Source organism: Osmia bicornis, chromosome 12 (genome assembly GCF_907164935.1).
Source record: "Osmia bicornis bicornis chromosome 12, iOsmBic2.1, whole genome shotgun sequence".
Classification (NCBI taxonomy): Eukaryota; Metazoa; Arthropoda; class Insecta; order Hymenoptera; family Megachilidae; genus Osmia; species Osmia bicornis.
The window spans coordinates 4,023,328-4,041,309 of record NC_060227.1 but is presented as its reverse complement, the minus strand read 5'-3'; the positions used below and the strand labels follow the sequence as shown (position 1 = coordinate 4,041,309).

Sequence of the window (17,982 nt, the reverse complement as noted above, 5' to 3'; positions counted from 1 at the left end):
GACTTTCGTAGTGAAATAATGAATAATTGAAGGAGACAAATTTTTAAAAAATTCTACGTCATTATTGAAGGAAGTAGAGCATATTTAAAATACCAGCATTTGCAACAGATAAAATTGCATAATATCAAAGAGAAATTAATGAATTGTTACATTTCATACTCTCAGTAATAATGAAAAACAAAAGGAATCTGAAACTCTGATGTAATTGAAAAATAATACGAAGTAACGATTTTGTTACCGTACAGGTAATTATTTTTATTAAAAATAATTCATTCATTTCAGCGAAATAACTCGAATGTCTTTATCTATAGATGTACTTTGCGCGTGTTAAGTCAAGTTAGGTTAGTTTCTCTGACACCATTTTGATGCTTATCTCCGTGGACCAATTAGATTATACGTAGAAATCAATATGGCGTCAACCTAACCTTCTAAATACGTTTAGAACTTAGTAATTTCTGAATATATGAATTCTAAAAATTAAAACTTGCATTCTATCAATAATTTTACATGCTCCAAAGTAAAGCTTCAACCATTTTTTAGTTACTTTGGTATTTCAAATATGCTGTACTTCCTCTATGATATTAATTTCCTAAGGTACCAATTGGAAAGTTAAAATTACAAAATTATCGTATTCTGAATAATTACAATTAGAATGTACTGTACTATCCACGGCCATTTCCATTGTTAGTTGTTAACAAGAGACGAGAAAATCCTGTCAGGAATTTGACAATTGTACACGAGTCTCTATGCATGGGTTATGAGGAAAGTCGGTATCCTAGCACTCGCTATGAACTCATATTGTGGCTTAGAAGAGGCCAGAAATTTCCTTGGAACTTTGTCTATGCTATGGAAACTTTGAAATTGGATTTTTGTTCGTCGAGATTAGTCGCGATGAGGATACGTCAGCGTCACCTTTCTAGAGGAGAAGCGTCGGACATGGAACGAACCAGGGGGAAAATTGCGATTTAATCTTGACCCTCGGTCTTAGCCAGCTAATTGATCCACTGTAATCGCGAGGACACCGTTTGCGAATCGATCGATCGGTCAAAATCTACTTTTTTCCTGGCAACTTTGTACCTGTCCGTGATCGACGAGCCACGCGTCCTTTCAATCTAACAGCCGGAAAAAAGTAACTAGAAAAAGCTCTTTGCGTTAAGAAAATACCTAGCCATCGAGGAATCTCTCTATTAGAAGAATTTTATTTAATAGTATTCTATTTTAAATAAAAGAGAGATTCCTCTTTTATTTAAAAATTCGAGTGACTAATTTTAATCAAAGTACAATTTACCAAGCTCTGACGTTTGAGCATTAAATTTCTAATATTCTCATTACTGATATAATGCCAGTGCTATTCAATATTATTAATTAATTCATTAGCATTTTGTTGGATAGATCAACCGTATCCAATGTCAGTCACTCGTGAATGAAATTTTGATTACTCTATATTTTTTATCTAATCTTTAATCCAAAAACTATTTTAATGCATTAATAATTTATTCTCCTCGAGTGGAGAACCCAATGAAACGGGTAAAACTAGTTGGAATTTTCTCGTATGTAAAACGTATCAACTTCCTGTTCGTGGCTACAAGCAAGCATCAGGGAATGAAACATACGGTCCTTGCTAATTTCTGCTTTTCGTGTCTCTGACGAAACGTTACCAACATTCTTCGGGTTATAGTTGTTCACGATCGTTTGTTTTCTCGTATTGTTCGTCGAACGCGTTATTTCATCCATGGAAACAGAGACACGGACAAAGTTAGTGGAACTCGTTTGTCCGAATGTTCGTTTGGGTATCGCACGGATTGTTCGAGAGCACCCCCCGACTGCGTTGGTTACGGATTATTTGCAGGACAGTTTCACGAAAACTAGGATAAAACTAATTCGTAATAGATGGCTGGGAGAGTTCTCCAAGCTCGGCTCGTAAATCGTCGACAACCGTAATAGCGTAATGCATGCTGTGTACAACTTGGTGAAAGCTTAAATGCACTCGTATCTAAGTGATTTTCCACCTTAAGAATAATTGCTACGTGGTTTTTTAATGGAGGATTTAAGCATCTGCTCGGGAATGCATGGGATTTACTTTAAATCTTTTGAATAACAAAGCTTCTTTGAATGTATTATTCAAACCACCCCCGTTTGTATAGTAGTCTTTTGTTTCAATTTGACTTTAATTTTTTAAATTTCAATACCTAAGTACCATGGGGCCGTGCCACCCATCCCTTTCCTCCTTTTTTTCTGTTCATTATTTCTCTTTGCAGCGCCATTAAAAAAACGGCAACCCATCTTTGACTAAACCCCGCTCAACTTAGCTTAACTTCGAAGATCATCTTGACAGCAACTGTCCGACTCCACGTGGATAAGGCTGCTATCATGATGTATTTTATAACTTATAAAGAAACGCTTACCTCTTTGGCAACCATTATCGCAGTGGGCACGTTCTTCATCGATCCACAGATGATTCCAAGTTGATAAAGGGCGAAGATCAATAGAAGACCAGCGAAGCAGATGATGGGCCCTTTTCGGCCACCTCGACTCAACAGGAACGACATGTCGTCGTCGGGAAGGACGAGCACGTCACTCGCTCGCGCGGATTTAGACGTGCCTTGGAGAACGCGCGCGCGCGAGCGAGCGTGCACCGATGCAACCGGTAAAATCGGTGCTATGACGACTGGTATGGATACTCGAGGCCAAGGTTTCAGGGCCTCGCGGTGTCGGTTACGCCATTAGCTCATTGCACCTGTTCAACGAGAAGGAAAATTTCATTAGGCAATGCTACTGTTGATTACGGTGTTTAACACTGTTATGTGACACAGTGAAAATGACCGCGCATAGTCCGGCATATTATAATTATTATTATTAACACGGCGGCAGTGGAAAAGACCGTATATATTATAGCACATTATAATTGCAATTATTTATAATATGATTGTATTAATTATTCAATTTAATTTTATAATTGCACGGAATAATACTTTTCTATATAAATTTTGAAAAAGTAAAATGAAAATATCTTTTGTAAATGCACCGATGCATTGAAGTATTTTTTTTTTTAAATCTTTTTACGGGATTGCATATTTCATTCAGATATTTATAAAGGATCTATCTCGCTGCGATATTATTTACAGATCAGCGCAAACTTTGAAACGATTCCAAATTTTATTATTCAGCAGATGATTCGTTAAAACATTGGCAGCTATTTCGACGTATCTCGGATAAGTGATCGATTTGTTCTCTTTATATCGTCATTCGTTTCGACGTCAGCGAGAAAAAAGAGAAACCGTATAATCTGGTCGGAAAAATCGTTACCGCGGCTATCCCTGCTAATATTTTTCTCCGATCAACCGGAAACTCACGCGAGCCATCATAATTTTCGTTCCGATGGCTCGATGCCATTGAGTTCCTTAAGCGTGCTTTGATTTACCTGCTTCCCTTCCGTTTCGTGGCTTTGTTTTATGTAATTTATGGATCAGGTATAGACTTTAGGATGCTTGTATGTAAGAATCATTGAGTTGCTTCGGTACAATAAATCGTTATTGATCTTAACTATTAGCCAATATATTGGAAAGATAAACGTACACTGTAATACTCAGCAGTATGAAGATTTCGAGGGAGAAACGAACATAGCCGTTGTAGACGATGGAACAAAAATCGAAATTAAAAGAAAGCATTCTTATTCTTTATAATAAGTATCATACAAATTATTGTAAATGAATTTGTGAATTTCGTTCTAATTTCCATGAGTAGATAGAATCTTTTTATTCAAAATGATATTATTTATTCTATATGTATAACAACGGTAATGTTCTTTTTAAATGAAATTTATTTTTTTTTATTAAGTTTTAAAGATAAAGCTGAAAAATAAAATTTAAAAAATTTTTGCATGGAATGGGATTCGAACTTGCGAACCTCCGAACTGGTAGATTCGCGCTATGTCGTCATTATTGAATTTTACGAGCAAACCATATAATTAACGATTATCTACGTCCGAATGTTAATAATATCTGAGATCGACAGAGAAATTCTGAGCCAAAGTAGGAATTTTCTGAGAAGAGGATTTCGTTATACGATGCTTCGCCTGCAACGTTGTTAATAACATCGTATTGTGTGCTTAAAGAATTTCCGATACTTCCAGAAGATAAGCTTGTAAATTTCGTTGGGAAAGTTCGTTGGCCACGTTCATTCGATATTAGTCCGGCTAAAGTGCAGTTAATGAAATTGGAACGAACCGAGAAAACTTGCGGACGTTCTCCGACGAGAATTATCGACTAGCTTTATTCGCAACTCAAGTTTGAACGAGAAGAATCGATGCTGAAGAAGGGTAGATAAAAAAGAGATAGACTCAGCGGGTCGTTCTGGTAAGTGAATTTCAAAAATTCTACTTTTCTTATATTTTCTGACGTTACGTACCTTCAGGAACGTATTACTAAACTTTGGTAATAAATTTTACAATAAAACTTGAATAAAATGAAAAATATCGACTCTGAATTTAGGAATTTTTTTTTCGGTTTCAAATGGGACCCAGAAAATTTATCCAAGTTCTGATATCCGTGATTTCAGAATTCTGCCCGGTCCGACCCGAGACTTGGATACCTAATTATGACCCGATCCGACCTGAGATTCGGGTACTCGATCATTATCTGACCCAACCCAAAACTGAAATACTGGAATATTAATTAATTACGAGATCAGATCCAATCCTAAGTTTAAGTACCCGATCATTACCCGATCCGAACAAATCCGGGACTCGGGTTCCCGATAATTACTCGAGTACCCGCTAAGCTGAAGCTAAAATTTTCCGACATATTTGAGATTATAAAAAAGGATCCTTTGAAGGATTCATATCGCAACGAATGATTCGTAAAACATCGTGAAAAATGTAGGAAAAAAAAGTAGTGGATGAAAGGGGAAAAGGAAATCCGTGCAACTGGCACGTATATAAGCGGCCTGTATCTATTTTTCCGGTGACAGTTTTCGAGAAAGGCTTTCCATTTCGCGCCTTCCCTTTGACCTCTCTCTCCACCGAAACTCACCTTTCCTCGAGCGATGAAAGATGAGGACAATCGCCACATATTGCTACCTCCGAGCTACGGCTCCAATCTAACCATCCTATTCTATCTTAAATCTCCTCGTTTCTCGTGCTTGCCTCGAAATAAAGCGTTACTTTGTTTCCTTATACCAATGTGATTGTTTTCTGGATTCCGAGCTTCTTTTGTAACAATACTCTACTCATGTTACGATTGAAGCGGATTGAAAAACTAGCAATAAATTTCTCAAAGATAGAAATACATCCTATATAGTAATTTGTACAAAAGGTAATTGTACTGTTAAATTGCAAGAAGAGCTTGAACGACTGAAGTTAATTTCTTAAGAAATTGAAACCCTTTTTTTTTTTTTAATAAATCGCAGAAAATTTTCGAAAATTAGATTTAATATTATCATAATATTAATAAGGTGTGACCAAAATTTGTTCACTCTCCTATTTTAAAATTATAATTACATCACCGACCTCATTAATTTTTATGATATAACTATGAAAGATATGTAAAAAAAAATCTGTATCCAACGGTACAATATCAAAACACAACTCGATATCTCTTTCAATAAAAATGTCTTTTATCAATGATGGTTGTAAAAAGTGTCGTTAGATCTTTCTTCAGCTGGTACTTTTCATTTAAACGTTCTTTTGTCTACAATGCAAGGTTGGTAGAAGGTTCAATTAGCGAGGACACGTTAAAAGTATAAGCTAGCTTGCCTAAGGGTTCGTTTCGTTACATCGTTACCGTTCGTTCCCACGGACCTCTCACATTTTCCCTCTGAAACGCAATTGAGGCTGGCCCTCGTTTCTTACTTTAATATTTATGCCGCTTTTAATATCCATGCAGGGCAACGGTTTATTGCAACGTGCAGTGCATTCGTGCGGTTCCGCAGAGTAAATTCGGACGAAATAACAGTGCTGAAATGAGGCCGTCTGCTAATCCTCCAGTCCACCTGTTTTTCTTTCAACTTTTTCCATTTTTCTTTCTTTCTTTTTTTATAACGATACAGTTACGAATATATTATTGTTGTTTAATATTCATATCACGATTGTTGCTTACAGACTTACGGTCAACTGAACCGGGGTCGATCGTGACCTAGATCGATAATAAAATAATTGTGAGATTTAAGAAATGATATGCAAAATATTTTTTAAATTTCTTTTTTAGGGAGGGCGAAATTGCTTTGTAATAGGTGTGGTTTTAAAGAATTTCTGGCTGCCGATAATGCAATAATTACAAGATTACGGGTCGGCATGCAATATTTTTCAGCTGACGTTTGCAGAATTACAATTTTTGCGGAAATTACTGTTATCGTGGAGCGGCACGATGCGAGTTCACGCAACGAAAGCAAAAATGCACTGCACTCGCCCTGTGCTTTAATTGTACTATGTTCTTTTTTAGTACTAAATTGTACCAGGTGTTCTCGCGAGAATGGCTGATACAGGATTTGTTAAATAAATGAAATCTACACCATTACATTTCTTAATGTTGAATATTATTTCAGAGTTTTTACCAAAGAACTAGTCATTTTGTGTTACAAACGCTAGTACAAAATTTTGACGAGCTTTGTAAATCATATACTTATGATAAAGGGTTATCGAAATTGACGAGTGTCACATCCTAAAGACAATATTATTCAATTAAAAATGAAATGAAATTTGTAAATTGGATCAAAATTAATGGCCACCTAATAGTTAGTAACCAAAATCGTATGATTTAACACCATTAGACTTTTTTCTAAAGAAATTTTTGAAAAGTAAAGTTTACACTGATTAAACTCTATTCCAGTTATGTGAAGATGTAATGGAAAATTGGGTCAAACGCATCGGGCTCGTAACGAAAAACCGAAGAGGACACTTGAATGATATTGTCTTTTATAATTAATGACATAAAGTAGACTTTATGTTAAAATAAAGAAACCATACAAATATCAAATACTTTGCGTTTTATTTCAATTTGAGGATGTGACACTCGATTTTGATTTATCTCAACTATGTAATTTACAAAATTTGTCATGTTTGCTGTAACTTTCAGTACTTTTTTTGTATTTGTAATGAAAATTCATATTTCTCTCGGTTGTTATAAATTGAAAAAATCCTTGAAATTCGCGAAACATTCTCGCGTGAAACGCGAACAGCTGGCTATAAGTCTGGACCGTAAATCTAGCCGGGTGAACCGATATGTCTAGGGAATAACGTATCTGGTAGAAAAAATGGTTGAATAACCCGAAACGAGTGGCGGACACGGACAAAAATTCGCGTGCCACGAACATTGCATGCGATTTCGTGAGAAATCGGGGCCTGACCAGCGGGGTCGAAAGTTCTATGTATGCCACAAACAGCTCTTTGTCCCGACATCACCAAGATTATCGATCCTCGGGTCATCCTTCGACACTTTGTTCCACGGGGACACTAGTTCTCTACAATTTAATGAAAAAACTTCGATACTGCGATAAGTTGACTAGATACTCCGGGAGAACAACGCAGAAATTATTAGAAATTATCAATTTCATCTTTTAGAAAGCCGATAACTTATTCGTAAAATAAGTTTTATTTTATTTGCAATTGTCAAAATTGGAATGTGCTGTAATAAATGAAGAAGCGTTAATAAAAATTAATTAACAATTTTAAGAAACTTGTTAACAATAATGGCGATAGAGGAGAGCGGGGACAAAAGTAATATGTAATTTGAGTTTGAACTACGATTACGCAAAAACTATTACACTTACAACAAAAACCTTACATAGTTATTTGACATTATTTAGTTAGAGCAGTTTCGCTTTATAAATATAATCCAAGTTATCAATCGAAAATGGAGATCGGGGAAAGTGATATAACTGTCTTTGAAAATTATCAATGAATTATCAACAATGTTACTTTCTTATTGTTACTTTTGTCCTCGCTCTCTTCTACGTTTCTGGAACACTAGAAACAGCAGTCTAAGAAACGATCAGGATGTTACTACTTGTCTTACAAGGCGACTAAAAGGGTCCGGGCTTAGAGCCAACAATTTTACCCACCGAAAGGGTTGATCTAAGTTATAACACTTTAGAAATGGTACGGTTGATGTTGGATAAAAGGCGTTGCAGACGCCAAGGGAAGACAAACGTTTACCAAACGAGTTACGTTCGTACTGCAGTATTATAATTGAATTCTATCGTTACATGATAACGATGTAATGCGGTAGAATTTTCGAGGCATCGTATTGTTGCTTCGCGTCATTGTAAAGTCTTCCGTTTGGCCGACGAGGAAACGAGAGGAAGCGAATTTTCGTAAGTTTAATGAAAGAAGTTTGGTACGGTAAACTTTAAGCCGATATTCCAATCGACGACGGTCGTTTAACCGGGTGCTAACGAGAACGAATCGATTCTGTCGAGGAGCAGGTCGAGTTTCCAAGGAACTTGTGCCCATCGATCTCCTTATTTGAAACCTTCTACCTGATACGTGGTTACCTTTTCACGGTTAAACAAATACCTTTTTCACCGATACACGATGGTAATTTAATTATTTCCCGTTTGTGATTAAGTTAACTCACATAATAGCCATTTTGCGTAAAATGCTTTTGAAGTTTAGAATGATTTTCTCCATTTTTATAATAATATTTCTGTTACGTTCTGGGATAGCGTCGGTGGGTTAAATAATTTAGTCGTTTACCTAATGAATCTCTTTATCCTCGATACTGTCTCGAGGAAAGCTCAAGCACGAATGAATGTATCGTCGAGCTTCGACACGGCTGACACCGCTCAGTATTAATCCGAATGTTTGGGCTAAGGGATTATCTCTGCTTCAAGAGCAATGCCAACTCTATTATATATTACCCAAAAACCACCCTGTACATCTCAAAATGGATCGTTTAATATGCAAAGATTGAATAGAACTTGAAAAAGATTGTTTTGAAATATCAATTTTTCAATTTATGTGGGCTAACACCGCATTGTAAAATACTGTCTATATAATAACGTGTCATATTATTTTATAAGTCAATAAAATTTATTTTCTCATAAACATATTATGTATACAAATTAATTCTATGCCTTTCCTTTTGTTTTAATTGAAGATTAATTTTTTAAAAGTAATGATAACTTCAATTAATGAAGTAATCTTTATTATTATTATATTTTTAAACAACTGTATACAAAAGTATCGGAAAATATTCAGATTTAAAATAGTAATTAAGAAGACGTAATACTAAAGGCATCGAATTAACTTGTACACTGGTATTTGTTAATGAGACCTCTTAAATTTCTGATAAAAGGTGTATTAAAGTAAAATTTATTTTTTTATTTCTTTTATTTTATTTTAAGATAAAGGAAACACGTGTTCACTCAGTTCGTTTTGGGAATTGTGCTTAATACGAATCCCCTCTGGTGTTATCTCAGGTATCACGCACACGTTTTGATTAATGCTGATTACACCGCCGGCTGTTATATTAAAGTGTCCAGCCGAGAATAATTGTAGGTTTCTTTTATCAACATTCTACCGGGTCTCTAATTAATTGCGTCAGAATTGTACTTTCAGCGTGTCGTGAGTTACAACAATGTTTCCTCTAGCAGTCTTTCAAGTGACAACGTAATCATTGGATTTAACGTCAACTATTACACGCGATAACGACCGAGATTTTATTCGCAGTTAAGTTTCATTTCCCTTTTCCCCCTTTTTTTTTTACGAAACAAAGGATACACTGTTAAGCTGTATTCATGTTCCTGACCATTCGACGAGATTCAAATTACGTTCGTCGACTGATTCTTTGTCGTCTTAATTACTCTCTGAATACCGTGATTTTCTGATATTCTCCGTGCCATTTGATCGTTAAATAATTTAACAGCTTAATCGCATTTCTTTTGGACCAATACCGTTGAATAATTGAGGATAATGCAACGGTAATGTTCCTTTTTAAGTTGTGACATTATATTACTGCCTTAGCCTTCAACGAATTTTTGCAAATTACAAAGTAAAATTTGCATTATTGAAAGAAGGATTTTGCAAGTTCTCAGAAAATGGTACTTTTTCTTTTAACAAAAAATGGTACCTTTTTTATTTAAAGAAAATTCTGTAAATGATACTAATTACTTTGTTCTCGTTAACATATCTTCCTCTCGAAATTGAGATTCCACCATCGATGCAGAGAATCGTGGAAACGAGTGAAACGGAATAGAGATGGAATTCGGAATGCGTGACGCGGGAGAGACAGCTTTGCCACGAACGGGAAATAGTTTCCGGAAGACAGGTGTTGAAACGTAATACTAATAGAAACCGAAATACAGGAACAAAGGGGAACGTCTTGAGACGGTAATCAAAGTTTCGAAGAGCGGATGTGGAAGTGGTTAGGTCGGGTAGCTAGAGAAAACGAAGGTGGGTAAAAATCGAGGAAATTTGATATATCTTACTTTCGCGTGATAGCATTACTATTATTATTATTATTACTATTGCTATAAGAATTTGTAAAAAATTGGAATTGCAGTAGAAAGAATGGATAAGATTCCACTATGGAGAACTCCACAAGTGTTCACTTATTAATAAAACTTTGCCAGTTTATAAAGCTTGTGGAGTTTACACCCTATTTGGAGGGTGGATAGTTAACTATTTAACAAATATTAACAATTAAAATTAGTTATTCCTTACATTTTATAGTATAAGACTGCAAATAGATAACTGCAAATCGATAGGTCCTCGGTTCAAATCCCCATTTCTTAATTTTTTTTCTTTTTCAATATAATTAATTTATTGATAATATAGATGATTTGCTATAAAATTTAAATTACTGTAAAAAAGTTTTCTACAATGATGTCGTTAAAATAAGATATTAATGGATGAATGGAAATTTTATAACAAGTACAACGTAATTAATAAATCAATTCTGAAAACAAAATAGAAAATCAGGATTTGAATTCTCACCTCAATCACTGACATTTACTACTTATACAATTTCCTTTCTAATTAAACCCAAAGAGCCCTACCTGAAATTAATTATCAAATAATGGCAATGAACTTCCACAATGATTCCGTACTTTCAAATTAAATTTCACAAATATCTCTGTACTTTTGCAACATATCAAATAGCATCCAAACCAGGTCTCTGCACAAAAGAATAGAAGAGAAACAAAAAGGACATCTGAGGGTACAGGCAACGGGTTTCAATAGAGAAATTAACGAACGAGTGGAAGAGAGTGTTGGACAGATAGGCAATTAAATTGTTGCCAGAGCAAACTGGTTGAGTCGTATACAACGAAAAGGGGTAAGAGACGGATGCAGAAATTGAAGTTCTGACGCCGCGTCGGGGATTCACGAAACAGACCATTTACCTGATACACCAAAGGGAGAGAGGGAAAATTTGACAAGAGAAGAACGGACGAAAGGGAGAACGAGTGATTTCCTGGTTTCACGTGCAACTGGTCGATGCAGCGTGTTAGTAGCAATCCAATTAATCGACAGACTCCACACGTGCGCTCATATATATAATGCATCGGCCGTGCAAACACCGGCGTGCTTTCAGGTAGAAACGAGGCCGATGCGCCTATATTACCGTTGCAATATGCATCACAGCCCGTTCATCTGGCGACGGATTCACCCCCTGTTCCGCCAATGTGGCTCGTCTTTGATACGCGTACACCAGGAAAAACTGTGCCCTGGGAACGAGGACGCGGATAAACACGGGAACGCATTTGTAATGATTACAGCAAATGGACCTTGCATAGAACGGATAATCAGGAAATGCTGTTTCCCTGTACTCCCTCGATATCATTTAATTAGTGTTTTTATCATTCGGCTCAGCTGTACGCTTCGTCTGCTGATTGCCGAAGAGATTATTTTGTCATGCAACTGAAACAACGTGCAGTATTAAAGGATTTTTCATTTTCAGTTAATTACGTGTAATTTTCTGACTGGATTCGTTTGAATATAGTATGATGAAAATTATTTCCATGGACATATTGAACATTCCATACGTTAGAACCGTTGTTTCCTCTAATAATTTCAACAGACACCGTTTACCTGCAAACAAACTTTCTACTATCAATTCAATTGTCTGGTTGTCTATGGTTTCTCCTGGACCCTGCCGGAGTAGAATGGAAATTTATTATTCAAATAGAGACGTTTAAACATGCTTCCTGCAAATTGAGACATTGTAGCTTCATTAATTAATCGTCTAAGTGTATTCTGTGTCTGACTAAAGATGGTTAACTCTTGAACAGCGGAATCTTGATCAATCGAGACCCAAATTTTTAAAACATATATACAAGGATATTAATCTAAAGTTAAATGTATAAAAAAAGAGGTTCATATATTGGAAGAATAATTTTTAAAGGAACAGTGTACAATTTGAAAAATTAAAATAATATGATATAAAAAATTTAATTAAAATTCGGGCTCTCTCCATAATAATCATTAAATTAAAATTGTTTGCAACACTTTTTACAATAATATTTCACCGTCTTAAATAAGATTTTTGAATTTATTGTACCTTAAAAAAAATCAGAGATAACGACCAAGATAAACAATAACCCGAATAATTTCTCTAATTTTCATTCTCCAAGCCCTGCATCAATCATGGAAGCAAAGTAAAATGATATATGAATATTCTAATACAAAAATTCTCTCTCGGATAAGAGATTAAAATTGATAGCCTGGCCATAAATGTTAGCCGTAGGAAAGAGCGAACAGAACGGTGGAAAAACAAGTATACGCAGAAATTGGATGAAATATAGAGTCTAGTTTGTTGGTTGCAGCATAGTCCAACGAGCAGTAAATGGTGTCGTGGAGCACCCAAATCACGCAGGAGTCTGCTAATTGAAACAAATGGTTGGAACAGCCAGACTAGTACCCTTTTGTTTCAGCTGTGAGAGCGGAAAGCCGCATCGAATCGGAAGTTAAACAAATTTCCAATCTAATTTCACGCTATTCCCTTCGAAACGAACTTCCATGCAACTGATGGTCAAACCTTATCAGGATAGAAACCATGGTTCTAGTCTATTCATCTAGATCACCTTGCTAACGCTGTTCGAGGATTAAACGAAATTTTATAAAAAGATATTGTAATAAGTTATAAAAGAACCCCAGATTTAGTCACCATGGTTCGAAGAAGCGGGTGGTACAATGGAAATGGTCAACTACCCTTTATATCCATACCTTGCAATTTTATGACAGCTTTATATCCACGTTACACCCTCGTTCCCTATTCTGCAACCTGGCATTTGTATTTCTACATTCTTTTTTCTCTCTCTAAAAACTGACAGTTTTGATCCATGCAAAGCCGTATATTAAATGCACAACAGTTTTGAAATATTCACGGGATAAATAATGGCGTGCATGAATGCAGAGTTTTCGTTGCACTATGTTATGCTTTTTCTTCCGCCCGATATCGCTCTGATTGCAACTTTATTTGAAAAATACACGGTTCGATTGAAATTTTGACGATCAACTAAACACTGAATTACGGGAGTGTTTGCTTTTGTAAGGCGATGGATTACGAGTGTTCCATTTTCTTCGGGAAAAAATTCAGATATACTAATGCAAAGATAAAATTTACAAAATGATCTCAAAAGTGAACCTCTTCCATCCCCAACATTAATTTATTGTATACTATCTTGAATAAAAATTCAGTAAAAATACTTCGTTTACGTAAAATTCCCGAGTTTTTCTTAAACATAACAAATGCAGCGAGAGTCGCTAGCGGTACGGTTGTATATAGGTTCATCATCCTCAAAGGGTTAAGAGTGCTTCTCGCGAACGTATCGCTAACGAGAATCGTCTTTTCTTCGAGTCGAGCTCTTCACCTCTTCCCTTGCTCTTTCTTCAGCTGACGACTATCCCGTAAGTAGCGGCCCTCGAATCTCTTCGGAGATTCGCGTAATCAAGCCTTCATTCAACGTGAACGCATCCGTGAGTCGCGAGAAGCTCTTTCATTTTCTCTGATGCGTCGTCGAAAATGGCGCAGCCTATTCCCGGAAATAGATAAAAGAGAACGAGAGAACAAGGCTGACAATTGAAGCGATAGCGTGAAAATGCGTGTCACCGGTTCAGCCGGAAATCGTGTCAAACTTTATCCTCCGGCATTTTTTCTTTTTTTTTTTTCTTTTTCGAGGGTGCTCTTCCCAACCCTTTGCTTCCAAACTTTTCAGTTGTTTCCATCAAACAAAAGCTTTAATCTTTTCATCCGGCTCCCTGGAATGGAAAGACGTTTCTTCGACGAATTTGACTGTTGTATGCATTTTGCTGCACTTCGATGCATTTTCGGTAAATGCATACAACGGGTATATTTATATAGAATTTTTCAACTTTTCTTTGGGTAGATGGTTTCTCGAGGTCATTATTTTAAAAATGTATCATATTAATGTTCCATTTTGTAGTTGAAAATTTGTAAAGCTATACGGGTAGAATTGGAACGAAAGGGTTAAAGACAGTCGATACCGATTGCGATATCCATTGTCGGTTGATTCAAATGACAATTCACCATGAAGGGAAAGTGACACGCAAGAGAAGAGAAGTCGAAATGAACGGCATTGTTCCTGTTCTTTTTGTCGTCGTTGCAAGCGGGTCATTTGCATCAGTTACAGTACTCTCGTTCGCTCGACTTCTGCTTCTGCCCTGGACGACGTTGAAACCTGGCACCGGTGTTTCTTTTTCCCCTTCTTTTTTCACGGGAATCATTAGTCTTCCATCTGTGAGCTTCGTAAATAATTTCAAGCGCCAGGCGATTCTTTAACGGGTCGTGATAAAACACAACAGGAAATTCTTTCACTTCCTGAGTTACGTTTTCGTCGGTTCCGATGCTTGTTCTGTTATTCCTATCTCGTTGTAAATCATTGTTGGAGCTCGGAAAAAGACGATTTTTATTTTATCCGTTGTTTCCTTCACGAGCGTGATACTTTACTTTTAAAATATACAAGTAGAATCCGGATATTATAATCAAATTTGTCAATGTGATCAGTCGGTGCCGAAACACTATATTAAATTAGCTAAAAATAATTCGCCTGGTCTAATTAAATTTTAGCTATTTTTGTCAATAGCGATAATTACATTTGGGGACACCCGATTATTTTTAATCAAAGCGGAGGTTTGCCTTTTACTTAAATGCATATCAAGAATATTTAGGAAATTAGAAAATAGTACCCGTAATTTCGCGACTCGAAGAAATTTATGCGCTAGGCAAACTTTCAGAATTTCACTTGGCACCAAACTCTAAAAAAATTTCAATTCAAATTTTCGGGTACCCGCATATCCTTAATAAATAGATTTTTCCATGAGCGTTCATTTCCATTATCTTTTTGAAATATATTGTTGCAATGAATGGAAATTATAATTATCACAATCATTTGTAATAAATTGAGTTCGATAATGAACATCTTTTATCCTCCGTTTAATGTTATCAGAAATTGTAAATCCCAGAATGATAATAATAAACGATTTCCACGGTATTTCTTCTTTGAATTACTTCCAATTTCCATAAATCATTTAACAGATAGAACAAATTTCTTCTAACGCGGATATGAAATTCGATTAACAGCTGGGGGATTATTTAGGAAATTCGTTGTCGAACGCGTAACAAACACAATATCTGGCGCGGTAATCTGCCTCGGTTAATAATTTGCTGGCACGAAACGTTCAACAATTGCAATTATGCATGGTAATACGTATATGAAGCACGCGCTTACACAATGCCGTGATTAACGTTAAATTACAAGTAACCTGCTCCGCGAGCTTTCAAACACTCTACGACTCGCGTAATGGCATACGTTCACTGGATGTTCTGCTTGTTATCGATGTGTTACCATCGATCATCAAATCTCATTATTATTTTAAATTCTGTATAAAATAAACAATGACATCGTTTATCATTTTCTCATCGCTATTCTATCAAATGCTATCAGCTCAGTCCATAAATTTGTGGGTACTTTCGTTTGTATTTTATTTATTTTTCGAAACGAAAGAAACTCCATTTTTCGATCGATTAGAAATATAAAGAAACCGCAGGGAGAATATTTATTGATAAGAAACGAGATATCAGCAATAAAAATGTATATATATTTGGATTATACGAATTTATCCGCGGTCCCGTTTACACAGCGACGTTATTAAAATTGTAGATACTCGAACGCGATTGGTTTTATTTCAGTCACGTATTCGAATTGATGTTTTCTGTTCTCCGTTTCTCGATCCCATTGTTTCACTGATTTATGTCAAAAACGTCTCTGCTGTCGCGGTCTAATAATACCCGTAGAAACGTACCATATTTTAAATAATTCTATTGATATTTAAAATTAAATGATTATTATTATCTTCGTAATAACTGCAGCAGACGAATGTTGCAACATTTTGTTAATATTCAATATCCAAAGTCCACAGATTATTTAATTATTAATTGTTTTCCTAATGAATCTCTTTATTCTCGATAGTGTCTCGAGGAAGGCTCAAGCACTAATGAATGTATCTATTAATCCGACTGTTTGGGCTAAGGGATTATCCCTGTCTCAAGCGCAATGACAACTCTTCAGGTGCCTAATTTCAACCACCCTTTGTCCATTTCAAAATTGATCGTTTAATATGCAAAGATTGAATAATATTGACTTGAAGCGATCATGAAAATTCGATGGAATGTTATTCCCCATTTTCTCGTGTCGCTGAGATTCTATAGGAGCAAACGGATCGGAGGATTCAATTTCGAAACTCGAAACGAGGAAAAGAAGCTTTTTCACCGTCTGCCGTCGCGCCTCGTTCCATTTGCCCGTTCGAGTTCCTTCGACCGTTAAATCTCCCTTTTTTCCCTCTTCTTGTCCACTCGAAGCTGCAGAAACTCGGTCTGGTTATCGAGCATCCATACCCATTTCCGGTTCTTGTCACCGTACTCGGCCAGTCTGCAATCCACGCACGTTTCTAATATCCTGAAGTAACCCGCGATGAACGTATCTCTTCTCGTTCAGATTCTATTATCCGTTATCTAACACTATACCAACCTGCGGTATTCTGTACCTTCGATGATTTCGTTTAAAGATCGCCGATCACGTTTTCGCGTTTCTTTCTTTCCCGCGATATCGTAAATCGTGAGATACTGTTGAGAATAGGAATCAAGAAAGGATTTAGAACAAATCGAATTGTCGTTCTGTTCGAGAAAATTCATCGTTATTTACGGTACAGATAAAGATTTATTTAGATTTAATTATATGTACTTTATATTAAGTGCACAAATTAATTAGGTGCCTTTAGTATGAAGCTTTGTTCTAAATTATTAGTTTAAATTCAGTTTAAACAAAGGGGGATTAAGATTAAGGGAAAAAAGACAGAATTAATTTGTACATCTAATATTTTACTTCAAAATGGTGAAAGGTATCTTTTAAACAAATGAATTTTTGTCCCAAATATCTTAATATTTTTTTCATAAAGAATAAAAAGATGCTTTCCATTAAAATTCCATTTAAAAAGCATCAAAAATGGAGATGATTTTGAAATCTTTGAAATACCTCCACTTCCGATAACGACACATACATCTCGTGGTGCCCCATTCAACACCATTTAATTCGTTTTGATGACATTTTTCTTATCTCTAACTATATTAAAGCTATGGCATATCCGAGTGCATGGAATAGCCTGTATACAATAGTTACATTTTAAAACGGATAATATAAATCGACGAGGATGTCGAAGTTCATTACAAACTCCCATATCTTTCAATGAGTCATTAACCAGTGTAATCGGTTGAATGAAGAGAAATTTCCTGAAAGTTGGATATTTAAAATTGTGCGATAACTCCGAAACGAAATAAAGTTACGTTGCTTCCTGTTAATGAAACCCCGTTGCGTTCGCAAATTCGAAGACCTGATTAAATATCCTGTTGTATGCAGCCGCGCAATTGCATACGCGGAACGCTTGTTTCCGTGCCCGGTATCGCGGATAAGAATCTGTAATTTATCCCGGAAATGTATGCAATCTCGGTGTTAAACAAGTGGCAAGTCATT

At 35.9% G+C, this 17,982-nt stretch overlaps 1 protein-coding gene across 2 annotated transcripts in view; it reads right to left on the bottom strand.

The window, feature by feature from the left end:
- The window catches only part of LOC114871342 (protein-tyrosine sulfotransferase), a 143,879-nt gene that overhangs the window by 13,900 nt on the left and 111,997 nt on the right, over positions 1–17,982 (bottom strand). For both annotated transcript variants that reach the window (XM_029177114.2, XM_029177112.2), the window contains one exon: positions 2,406–2,737. In XM_029177114.2, coding sequence (XP_029032947.1) covers positions 2,406–2,549 — 144 coding nt within the window. In that variant the 5' untranslated portion in view covers positions 2,550–2,737. The remainder of the gene's footprint in view (positions 1–2,405; positions 2,738–17,982) is intronic.